Genomic DNA, 12,659 nt, shown 5'->3' with positions numbered 1-12,659 from the left:
TCCCAAGTTCTTCATGTACAAAGTTATTCAACATATGCTTCATATCCAAGACAGATAGAACAGATCTTTGAACTCACAAAGGTACTTTCCTAAGGGTTTTGTTAAAAGAGTTGAAGAAAGAATCTCGATAGAGAGACTCTGGTGACAGAACTATAAACACAGCTAGAAAAAAACCTGATACAGTACTTACTGGATGGTGTGGTGTAAGCTGAAACAGGTTTGGAGAAAGAATGGCAGGAGCAAAGAACCTCAGGAAAATAAAGCTGCTGACAGCTGTGTACCTTACATCTAGGTCACCTATTAAAAAAAAAAAAAAATACCTCTACTCAGCATTTCAATAACCCTTCCTGAAAAGCCTCATGAAATTATCTGAGCCTTGAGAGAGCTAACCTGAGCATGTGCTGGATAATGTATGCATTTGCGAGCTACAGGATTAACTGATGATAGAAGATTTAGAGCCAGAGATCAGCTGGCCTAACCCAAGGAAATGTCAATGAGAACCTCTTTAAAAAACAATCAGGTTCATAACATAAGCTGCAAGAACACCATTCACTTTTCCACCACACAGGGAATTTCACAGACATCTGCTATTCCATATAGGCACTGAAGTGTGATGAATAATTTACATAGTTTATGAAACGTTCAGCACAGAGGCCAAGTCTCAGTTACCTGCTTATAGCCCGGAGCACAAGTGTTGCACAGACTCCTAATGTATCTATTCCAGTTGGTAGTTACAGCAAATACATTTTACTTATTTATTTGAACATAAAATAAAGAGCACAACAGCACAGTCAATGGTTTTCCGCTTGAGCTTGCCTACTCCAAAGTGACTGTTTAAAAGCTGAACTTGTATTACTCTCTCCAAAACTTCCCTACTGTAATCTGCTTCCCTTCATGAAAATACATAGCTTGGTTGTTTTGCTTAATTCTGGATTTACATTGCCCACTTACTCTCACAGAGTCAAAACAACTAAGAGGGACTGGAAAGAGCTGTCTCTTGACAGCCAGGAAACCTTTCCTGCACATGGGCTCCTAGAGCAGTGAGCTTGCAGTAACTCTGATTTATTGACTAGTTTTTATTACAGATTGACATATAAGTAGAAATTCCACTGCATGGAATCTGCAGAATGAGCCATTACAGAATCATGAACTGTCAAAAATTGAGTATGCTTTGCAAATACTGAACCTATAAAAGATCATCATAACAATCTTTTTAAATGCTGTTTTCCTTAGAAAGGTATTTAAGAAAAAACTCCAATCATCATCGAAAATCATGTTCCTTTGTGGAATGAATAAATGATGAGAAAACAGCATTAACATACAGTAAATATTATTTTGGAAAAGCTGCTCTTCACATACTAAATTCAACAGGGATTATGCAGGCTGCTAGACTACACCTGTATTTAAAAGCTATCAGTTATGTAAAGTAAAATTATATCTATAAACTCACCTTGAAAACGTTTGGCAGCTGATTCTCTCAGTGAAAAGAAAATATCGCACATCACTGTAGGACAGCTTACACCAGATTTTGTAATTACAGTAAAAATGCGATCAACATACTGCCTCAGATTTTCCTGAAAAAATTCAAAGATTATGACAAAATTAGTATAATTTTCTGCTGTGGAAAGTGGCACTATTCCTGGTTTTATTCATAGTGGCATCATTAAAAGATTCCCACTTTCAACATTATACACTTGAAAAACAAACTCTCAATTATGCTGTTTGGGAAATGCACAAATTCAAGAAGAAGAGTAAAAATATCATTCCTATTAAACCAAACATTAAACGATGCAGCCGTATGGCAAATCATTCCTTCTTCTAGCACTGTTTACTACATCATCAGCAGAATCAGAGAATCATTAAAGCTGGGAAAGATCTCTCAGATCATTGAGTCCTGCAGTTAACCCAGCCCTGCCAAGTCCACCACTAAACCATGTCCCCACGTGCCACATCCACAAGTCCCTTGCACATTTCTAGGGAGGCTGACTCCACCACTTCCTTCAGCAGCCTGTTCCAGTACCTGACCAACCTTACGTAACTTTTCCCTAATATGCACTTTAAGCCTCCCCTGATGCAATTTGAAGTCTTTTCCTCTCATCCTGTCACTTTTTACTTGGGAGAAGAAGCCAACCCCCACCTTGCTACAACCTCCTTATAGTTGAAGACAGAGTTCTCCAGGTTAGCCACAGGCTAAGTTATCCTTGTCCTCGGGGCAGCGGGAGAGGTCTTTAACTTTCTACAGGTATTGCATTTATAGCATAATGTAAAGCTGGCATGAAATAATTATAAGGGTGGTGTCAAGAAAGCTTACAGTGTATTCTAATGAATGACAAAATTATTTGCAAGATCAAACTTCTGAAGACCTCAGTTGATGGCATAAACAGAGACTGTCTTCAAAATCTAATGCATACCCTGTTATTTTCCAGGTTTTCACCATCTTTTAATTTCACAGGATCAATTTCACAAGGTTTATGGACCTGGCAGATCTAGAAAAAAAATAGTTAACAACTGATAAATAAATTTATCTACAAGTACAAGAAGTTTTGTAAGAAGCATAATCTGTTAGCTTTTGAGATGAGAGAAAAGACAAAAGCCAACTTTATAAACAGTATGTTTTTTCTTTTAACAGCAAATGTAAATTACGTGTGATCTTTTTTTCCAAAAAGCAGCATTAATTCATTCTACCCTTTCCTTCAACTGAAATGCAGAACTGTTCTACAGACTCTCTCAAGCAAAGCTGTTCAAGAAAAGTCCTATTTTTCCAAAAAAGTCAACTTCGAAAGTATATCCATATTCTTTAAAACTTGACATTCTCTGATAAAACATGAAGACAAAAACAGCTGAAGAAATTGTCAAATCATTTAAAGGAAGTCTGCGGTCTGAAAGTATTGCCCAATTACAGCACTAAAATACCCACAGCCACCATTCTGGACTGGATAGATAATAAACCATTGTTCCAACATGTGCATCACATGCAACAGTTATCTAAGAGTAACTGCATCCCTTTAAACCCACCGGATGAAATGCATTACTTACAGCTTCACAGCTTTCTATTGTATATACTATTTATTAATTTCTCAGAAACAATATATGCCAGTTTTTATAAAACAGGGTAATGTGGCTTAATAAATAGAAATTTTCCCTCTTCCTTTAATGCAATCCAACTGTTTCTGAATTGGGCAACTCAGCTGTGGCTAACCTAACACACAGGATTTTAATGCAGAAACAAGCTATTAATAGCTATTAAACATTATTCTTACAAAGTGTTCTTAAAATGAGAAGTTATAAACAGTATTTGTTCCCTGAAGGCCTTTACTACAACATTTTACCAAATAAGCAGTCTGAACTGTTCTTACCTCATCTATAATTGGCTTTAGTGTAACTTGCAGATAATGCATCCCTGCCAGTTTCATTGTCTCATCAATGCACTTGGAAGTTAACGAGTTTCCTCTGAAAATGGTGTTTGGATCTCTGGAAGTGAACAGTTTTCTGTAATTTAGTCTCTTTGTAATGAACTGCTAATACATGGAATAAAAGCAGCAGTGAAAGGTGACAGAATCCTGGGTTTGAATACACAAGCAAAACCTCCCTTTGACACCAGCCTGCCTTTAAATGTAGTCATGCAGCATTTAGTGCACTTCCAGGGTCTAGCAGAAAAGCAGCAGCCTTGGAAAACTCAGAGGGACTACAGATCTTCATTGTATTAGTGCCGTGTGCTCAGTGCACTATCCAAATACACAGCGACACACAGGCTCAAATCAAAGAGGTCTACAGCACAAATCTGGGAAACACATCTGTTTTCACATGCTACTGAACAGTGCTAATTTGAATAAGGGAAAGAGGCAATGATTTTAGTCTCACAACTACACTGGACATTGCACACAACCTACTACTTGCACCTACAAAAAAGCACTTGTGAGCTGGGAGGAAGAAGAAAACACAAGCTCCAATGGCACAGCCATATTTTCTAACACACTGCAGACTCCAGTTCAGCCCTGACAACTGTGTGGCAAGGTGGCACCTTGCAGACTTCTTCCTAAAAATCTCTTGCACAGAACTCATCTTGTATTAGATATACAGCCTCTGTGATCGATAAAGCTTCAGCTAACTGCTCTATCACGTACCTGTACCTCCCTGTTCAGCAACTTACTTTATCCAAATAGGTACATAGCCAATGATCTCATCTACAATATGTACCTTTGCTGCTTTTTTAATCAAACTAATGTGACTGACTAGGGATCAGCAAGTTTCCTCATGCTACAGCAACCATAGTGTTTTGTTCAACCTGCAGTTCAGAAAAAATACACCTACCTACAGGAACACTTGATCCCTCAGACACTCTGAAAAGAGCCAACCCACACAAAGACTTCATTTTGTACTAAGGAAGCTTACAGTCAGAATCTGTCATTCCATTTGACTCCCAATTGTCTCTTCTACTGTTAGTCAAGAGCATGACTACACAGGCACAAGGAGTGTGGCAGCAAATATGCTTGGTATATGGTATATGCTTGGTATATATGTCTGCTTGGTATGAACACTAGATCTCACACTATTGAACTATCAGCCCACCAGTAAGTCAAACAAGGAATTCAAAAGAAGCAGCCAAAAAAACCCAACTTTATTTTCTGCCCTTCCATGCCAAATTCAATCCTCTCCTTAATCCTTCATCTTCTAACTGGGACGACTAAACACAGAGCTTGCCTTAAATATTTATGATTAGGAAGAAACTTGCTTGTTGTTTTGAACAAATTCAACAAACACTTACTCAGCACTGAATGATTTATTAGCATACAATAAAGCTGAAATTATTTCATATGAACAGCTGAAGGTAATGTAGAATTTCAGTTATCATATATACTTAAGACTGAGTAAAAATCCCTGCTTTCACATGTTAGAATAGTCCTGCAAATAATTTTCACAAAAAATGATGGGAACTCCTCCTAAAGGTCAAATTAACCAGATCTTGAGAGCAGTGAAAGAATTTAGAAAGAACTCTGCCACACAGCTAGGAAGAACAGGAATGACCCCAGCATTTTCTTCTGAAATTGCATATTTCTAGAAGCTGAGTGGAGGATTCTAGCAGTAGCCAATGCAGTTCAGGTAGTCTTGACAGCAGTTTGGTTTTGGTACTTACTGAGTTCTCTTCACTTCAGCATTCGCAATGGCACTTATGAAAGGCACAATTCTGCCATAGTGTAAGAAAAGCCTGACAAGAGGTATGGCCGCTTCCTGTTTTTCTCTGCAAACTTCACCCAAAATATGTGCAGCTGATGCTGAAACAGGCTAAACAGTGGAAGATAAAAACTTTCAGAAATCCTTCCAGAACAACCATTTTTTCTTTCTATTCCCATTAGCTTCTTAATGCAGAACCCCCCACAACAGTTGCAATGGCCAGTTACCCAAATGTCTGTATATAACGTGGGTGGATGTCACATCCCAGCCCCAGTGGGCTGTAAGTTCTGGTCACAAGAGGGCAGCAATTTAAAAACTACTACAGTACAGTCTCTCTCCTTATCTCCCACATTTTTAATGGCTGTCTTTTCAGTAAATATCACTTGCCTGGGAAGCAAGTGAAGAGAAAGAACTCTATCTAACCCTTTGCAATTTCAAGTCCCAGTGAGAACAGAACACAGTTATTTTACTGAAAAAAACAAAAGCACCATTACAGCTGTAAAAAGTCTACATAAGGGCACACATGGTACAAATCTCTGATGTTTCAGGATTAGTTCTTGCTTTGGGTTTTTCTCTATCATGCAAACAAACCTACTCCTGTCCACTAAAGGTAAACAATTGAAATTAAAAAATCACAGATAATGTGCTGCTGCTAAAACCACTGTGTTCCTGGGTCTGCCTTCACCTACAGAATGCAGATAAAGATCTCTGCGAGAACTGAAAACAAACACAAGGGATATGCAGAGCTTAACAAGGCTCTGAGGTCTGAAAGGGAAGAGCTGACCTCTCTGGTAATTACACAACTATGGTGCCAGCAAGATAGTGACAAATCTTCAGAGACCCCTGTGAAGATGATCTCCAAGTAAACAACAAACAACACAAGCAAATTACCTCAACATCTGCAGATTTTAGCAGGACTTCTCTCAGCGGACTGTAATAGTCTGAGGAAAAAACATGGTCCTCAGTGTAAACCACATTTAACCTTAAGGAACCGAGGTCATCAGGTTTCAATGACTTGTTACCATTATCTCTGGGCTGCAGAAAATACCTGATACGCAAAAAATAGGACAGAAACTTAGTGCTGAAACACAAGATTTTTCTCAGGCTATAGATGAGCATAGAGAAACTCCACAGATACACAGAGTATTTATATATGCATCAAACTCTTGAGAGTTCTGAATCAGATGTCTTAATTAAGTTTGCCAGTCTGTTTTGCACCAATTGCAACATGGGAAGTTCTGAACACAAAGATTTATGTAGATATGATTAAAGACCCACACACTAAAACCATAGCACTGCTGATGAACTGCAGTAAATAATATAAAAACAACATACTAGAACTCCCACATGCTACAGAGAGGCAGACTGAAACCTCTAAGTACATTATCAAAACTTCTTGTTCTTAACACTTGCTAAGATTACTTTGGCTTGCTTACAAAAAAGATACAAATTAAATCCATTTAAACTTTATCACATAGCAGTAATTAAGTCGTCAGACTATTAAGTCTGAAGTCTTCAGAGTAGACATATGTTTCTACTTATTCTCCAAAAGAAAAATGTCAAATACCATGCTTCATAAGAACTGGACTGGCGGAGAAATTTCAAAGGGAGTCTCAGCTCTCCTAGAAACTCGTCACCAAACTTCAAGTTACTGGCATTCCAAAGATCAACCCTGTAATAAAAACAAATAATTTAAAATTATTTGTTATATTGTATTATTATAATACTACTATTAAGAAATAAAAATACTACTACTAATAAAAATCCCTATATTTTTTTTGAAATTTGTTAGGGTTTTTCCCCTGAAGTCTATCAGTTAGAAAGACTTGAAACTGTACAGCAATAATTTCCAAATAGTAAAGAGATAACCTTACCTCTGACTTCTGAAGCCTTACAATTCACCTCCATAAAACATCAGTGAAAAATATCATTCAGATTAACTTTTCTCATCTGTACTGTTTCCACTGTCCATATGATAATGATTCAGATGGCTGTCTGGCTATCCCAGATAATGGAAAAACACAGGTAAAATGGACACCAGGGGAAAAAGCACAAGTTATTTAAGACTACATATTGTCAGTCCCTGTTTAATTTGGGGTTACTAAAAGCTAAGCAGCAGCTTTACAGAATTAGTTCTACATAATTTTTCCCAGTCTCTAGCTCTTAGGAAGACTCCTGTATCAAGCATACATACTTATGGCACCTAAACTAGTTCTGTAGAGATAGTCAAAGCTGTAGGATAGTTCTACCATTCAGTAGAATCTGTGTACTGGCTGAAGCATACACAAATTTTGGCACTTGGTCCCTCACATTTGGGAAGTTCTGGCGTCTATCTGTAGATGATCCTTTCTTCCTTTTCATATGCTTTTCAATATCTGGATGGAAAACAACTGCACTGAGATTCAAAGCAGAACTACTGTTGTTCTACCCAGCATGTAGGTAAACGCTACTATACCCACCTTGAGGCAAGGGTTTCAAACTCGAGAGTATTTGTTTCTGTATGCATTTCAACGTTTTCTCTAAATGCTATTTTTATTTAAAAACAAGATCAGCTGACTATTTTGCAGCTAAGTGACAGCTTGAATGTGCCTTAAACTTTTGGGGGGAGAAAGAGAGTACATGGAAAGAAATACAGGTTTTTAACTAATGACAATTTTTAGAAGAGCAACTTTAACTTGGATAAGGTGCAAAGTCATCCAATTGTGGACGTATTTACACAACCCTCCTGGTGCCAAGCAAGTCACAGTAGACTGGCCAAGGAACAGATGTTGACAGTTCTGTTGAAGATTTATCCTATCTTATGCAAGCACAGAACACATTACTTTTAAATCCTCTGAGACTTGTATCTCTCAACAGTGTCTCCTGCATCAGCTGTCATACACTAGACACACCATCAGCTCACACTGCATGCCTCCTAGGTAAAGCTCTTTAGACTCTGATAATTTGGACAGTATTTCTGCAGGGCAAGAACTCTCCAAAAGGAAAAAATCTTCAAAAACTCGACCTTCTCTCTCCTTTCTCCATATTTGTTGGGTTATTATCTTGCAAACCAGTTCAGACAGCTAAAAAGCAGCTTCAGGAGGAGAGGAATCTTTAAGCCTATTTTACACAGTCAAACTTACAATTTGCCAAGTATTTACAGGCTACTGGTTTCTAGTTTATCCAAACTCATTTAAGATGACAACTAGCAATATCACTTTCAAACACAGACAGCTAAAGGGTTTCCCCAAAGTTATGGAAAAAAAATCAGTGCAAAGGATCTGTACAAGAGGAACTAAAAATTCAAAGTAGAACTCACACTACACAGTAAGCAAAGCAGGCTTGCAAATTCTGAAGTTATTGGTTTGTGCTCTTGGAGTACAAAGAATAAACAGAACTTATTAAAAATGCTAATACACAGATCTCAGAGTCTAAAAGATCACTGCTTCCCAAGATTTTTAGAAGGCAAAATTATGACAAGTGTTATTCTGAAACTGGTCAGATTGTAGTCACAGAAAGAAACAAACAGGAGAGAGGGGGAGGAGAAACAATGAATTCACCAGAACATCTGGTCCCCAAGTGTTGATATGCCCTGCCTACAACTTCCTACACCCACACAAAAAGAGAAAACTTTTCATAGCTTTAGAGAGAAATCATGAGAGACTAAGTCTCCTCTTTACCCTGTGGAATTGTATCTTTCTCAGGAGAGGAAAAGAAAACAAATCCCCAAACCCATAAATTGTATGATCTGTCCAGAGGGCCTGGGGGCAATCTAACTCTCACTAAACAGAGCGGAGGAAGTAAGCGGGGGTGGAAGGGGAACCCAAGATGGAAACAAAAACACACTGTCCCACAGGGGACAAAAGCTCTAAGGAGAATTTGCCCAACCAAGACTAACACTTTATCTGCTTTTGCCTGATATTTAAGTGCTTAATCTTTTCCCAACTATTTTGCAAGCTTCCTCTCAAACTATTCATCTGTACCACACTGTGCTATATAGGGAATGTCTTCAGGAATGACAGACTTTTTTGAAGCTCAGCTCCACTTAATTTATTGCTGCAGACAAGTTATTTGTACAGAAAATATACTTAGCAAGTAAAACAACTGTATAATTTCATTTAGTCCAGTAGTATAAAATAAGAATAATTGAAATATTAAGCAATATGTAACTGTAATATGTCTAGCATCTCCTTCAAAACTGTCAAAAAATCTATCAGAGAATCCTAGCTTTCATTTAAAATCAAATCAATCATGGCTGAGCATCATGGTTATAAAGTCTAGACTGGGCTTTCTGAGACATGGTGTAGTTGCCCAGTTCATCTCATACATCCCAGGGAATATGGGGCATGCTACTTCATATCTGCCTACACAATGCAAAGCTTGGCAGAAATACACTCTAGTGCTAGGACTGGGCACCTGCTGTGCTGCAACACTGACACCCAAGCAGCTCAGCGCTGCACCTGGGCCTTTGCTTTTGCTCCCACGAGTCAGCTGTGGGTTGCCCTAAACCAGCTACCTTTGCACTGCCTGACGCAAACGTTCTCTGTGAAGGAGCACAGCCCTTGCCTCTCTCACATATGAACTGCTTCCCTTTCCTGCCTCAGAGCCATGGCAAACACAAATCTATTAATGCTCCTGTAGTGCTGTCACACTGCATTGACAGGCTACAGGAACCAGCAGCTGTCACATCAGAACAGCTCTCGATCCATTCATGAACACAGATGTGTTTTGCTTGCTGGGAGTTAAGTATTGTTCCCCTTTCCTGGTCTCCCCTCCTTTCCTTAGACCCAGCTGTGATTCTGAAGGAACTATGGAACTTTCTGGGAGAAGCCTCACTAGCAAGAATATATGGGGAGGGAGGCAGTGCTACTATTATTCCTCCAAATAGTACCATAAAGGAGAGAGGAATTTCTCACCACCTGATGCAAAAATAGCAGTATTCATTTATTGTGCATACAGATCACCAGATGGCCCAAGCCTCCAAGTTCCAATAGTATCTGATGCATGTGACACTTTCAAGTTTTGCACCTCCTATTGTTTTCTCACCCCTCTTTATACTCATCTGTCCCCACAGACAATGTTGACTAGCCTCAGCAGGTTTTAAAACAGTACTAAGAGAGTGGCATAGGGTGGGGTGGGATTGTTTTGGCTTTGAAATCAGAATTGCCTTTTTTTCCTATGCAGCTGATTTCACTTTTATCATACCAAATGTTGCAACAAAGGGTTAAAGATGGAAGGAAAAAAAGGTGAGAAACTTTCTCTGCCCTAGGAAAACTCCTGAGCTCAAGAGTCTCCTTTCAGGGAAGAAGGACCTTATACAGGTTGCCAAAATTAAGTGATAAAATAAAATAAACTCTGTAACTTAGAGCACCACAGAGCCTCTGGGCTGTCCTGGGAAACTGAGGAAGGGAAGAAAGGAGAGCCCAGACACAAAAGGCTGTGCTTAATGAAAACTGCGAATCAGTGTACACACAGTGCACATGAGAAAGAAAGGAAAATAATAAGGATCTCTCCTGCATCAGAACCACCTCCTGCATCAGAACCACATTCTATCATATTCGAGATAGAATCTACAGGACCGTGGAGGTAAATAAACATATAGATACAGTGACAAAAAACTCATCTTGATTTATCAACAGTAAAACCATGCTTGCTACTTTGCAAATAGAGCCTACTACAAAGTTACACAAGTCTAGAAGACAATTTCGTAACATATTTTGTATTACCTAATCTCCATTTTGTCCACTTCATCTACATCTTCAATGTCAAAATGGGATTTCTTGTTGTAGCTACTGGGTCTTGTAACCTAGTAAAAAGGAGGAAACTTTTAGCAGCTTGATCTGATACAAAAACATTCTGATGTAACTTTCACAATGCTTTGGAAGACCAGTCTTTTACTACCAGCACTGACCTCAGTCCTGATACTGAAAACATTCATGCAAGTGAATAAACATGTTGACTAAACAGATTACTAACTATAAAGTGGTGGTTACTCAAAAATTACCAAGAGTAAGCAGGCACTCCATACTTTTTTTACAGAGAAAGACCATCTTTAATATTATTACATCACTTTAAAGTTACATTGACAACAGAAAGATACCACTGCAAGGAGCACCACTTTCATAATCCATCCAGGGAAAGAAGAAGGCAATTAATATTTGTTTTAAATACAGCTGTACAACAGGAGCACAGCCCTGAGGCACTTTGCAGAGCACGGGGGAGGAACCACAACCACCCTTAAAAACATTTTTGCAGTGCATCCAATTAAAATTAGAAAGTTCTTCCTGTCCTGATATCCTGGAAGCTAATTTAACTTGCCCATACAACAAATACCAAGCAGACCAAGAGACCCTAGCCTGTGTTATGCATATCAGAATATATAAGCAGCTGCACAGTTCACCAACCACATATCCAAGACTGATTAACTGGAAAGCACAGGCAAAGAAAAAAGGAAAAAAGTATAGAGTATTAGCATAGAAAGTTTTTGTACAAACATTTCTTAAAATTTGTTTTCTACCATGACTGTAAGAACACTCTGGTGGTTGTACTTTTGCATGGTGCGTCAGAAACTTAAGAAAAAGGCTACCCCACCCAGCTGAAACCACAGCGGGAACTGATCAAATGCAAGGGTGTATGATGATGTGTGGGTTCAGCTCTTGGTTGCACACAGAAGCTGAACTTTATTGTATGTTTGAATATGCTTGTGGCTTAATACTCCCCACCCACAAAAACTGGCTTTTATTTTAAACTTGACTATTCGGTTTTTTACTGTACATGAGATGCAAATGGCAATTGAGGGAGCAATGATACAGTTGCCTAAGTGGAGAGGAACCAGAAAACAATCTTTGGCAGAGCACACTCAAAGCCTTTTTATATGTGTGAGGCAGGCAACATTTTCAAAGTGATACACAAAAACTAAAAGGTACTACTAGCAGCACTGGAGACCAAATGCTCCGGACTAATGGAATCAAATGCACCTGGTAAGCCCAAGAGCACAGTGGATTCAAACACAGTCTACAACTTCAGCAGTTAAACACAAGTTTCCTAGCCTTGCAAGCACTTCAGTGTTTCTGCAAAGTATCCTACAGGCCTGAAACTGACAGTTATAATACCATTGTGAAGCCTATGGTGTTATTTTTAATAATGAAACAAACTTCTAAGTCTCCTTCTATCTGTAACACAGGAATGGTTACAAAAAGCTGTAGCATAGGTGTAACTTATAGCATGTCCCTTCTAAGTAAACGTTTTCTCAGAAGTTTTGCTGGAATCTCCATGTATGACATCTCTCTGTTCACCCATGTGACTATTTAGTGTGCACATCTATATGCCTCAAGAGTGGTACTCAATCAGGGATAGCTGTATGCAACTGGAGATGAGAAACCTCCCAGCCCACAGTGCTAAAGCAGCTGACCCACAACACTGTACAATAAAGGGGGCATAATTCTGCTGTGTTGTCCCTTTCACCTGGGAAAGCTGGCAAGCCATTTATCAGCTGTTCAGGTTTTTTT

At 38.8% G+C, this 12,659-nt stretch overlaps 1 protein-coding gene across 5 annotated transcripts in view; it reads right to left on the bottom strand.

Moving 5' to 3' along the window:
- The window catches only part of RASA3 (RAS p21 protein activator 3), a 171,434-nt gene that overhangs the window by 15,828 nt on the left and 142,947 nt on the right, over positions 1–12,659 (bottom strand). For all 5 annotated transcript variants that reach the window (XM_038154294.1, XM_038154257.1, XM_038154275.1 and 2 more), the window contains 8 exons: positions 10,878–10,957; positions 6,740–6,844; positions 6,064–6,220; positions 5,135–5,283; positions 3,357–3,471; positions 2,412–2,486; positions 1,451–1,574; positions 191–297 (listed from right to left, as the gene is read on the bottom strand). In XM_038154294.1, the coding sequence (XP_038010222.1) occupies positions 191–297; positions 1,451–1,574; positions 2,412–2,486; positions 3,357–3,471; positions 5,135–5,283; positions 6,064–6,220; positions 6,740–6,844; positions 10,878–10,957 (912 nt within the window). The remainder of the gene's footprint in view (positions 1–190; positions 298–1,450; positions 1,575–2,411; positions 2,487–3,356; positions 3,472–5,134; positions 5,284–6,063; positions 6,221–6,739; positions 6,845–10,877; positions 10,958–12,659) is intronic.

The sequence above is a fragment of the Motacilla alba genome, chromosome 1 (genome assembly GCF_015832195.1).
Source record: "Motacilla alba alba isolate MOTALB_02 chromosome 1, Motacilla_alba_V1.0_pri, whole genome shotgun sequence".
Classification (NCBI taxonomy): domain Eukaryota; kingdom Metazoa; phylum Chordata; class Aves; order Passeriformes; family Motacillidae; genus Motacilla; species Motacilla alba.
This window is presented reverse-complemented; position numbering and strand designations above follow the sequence as displayed.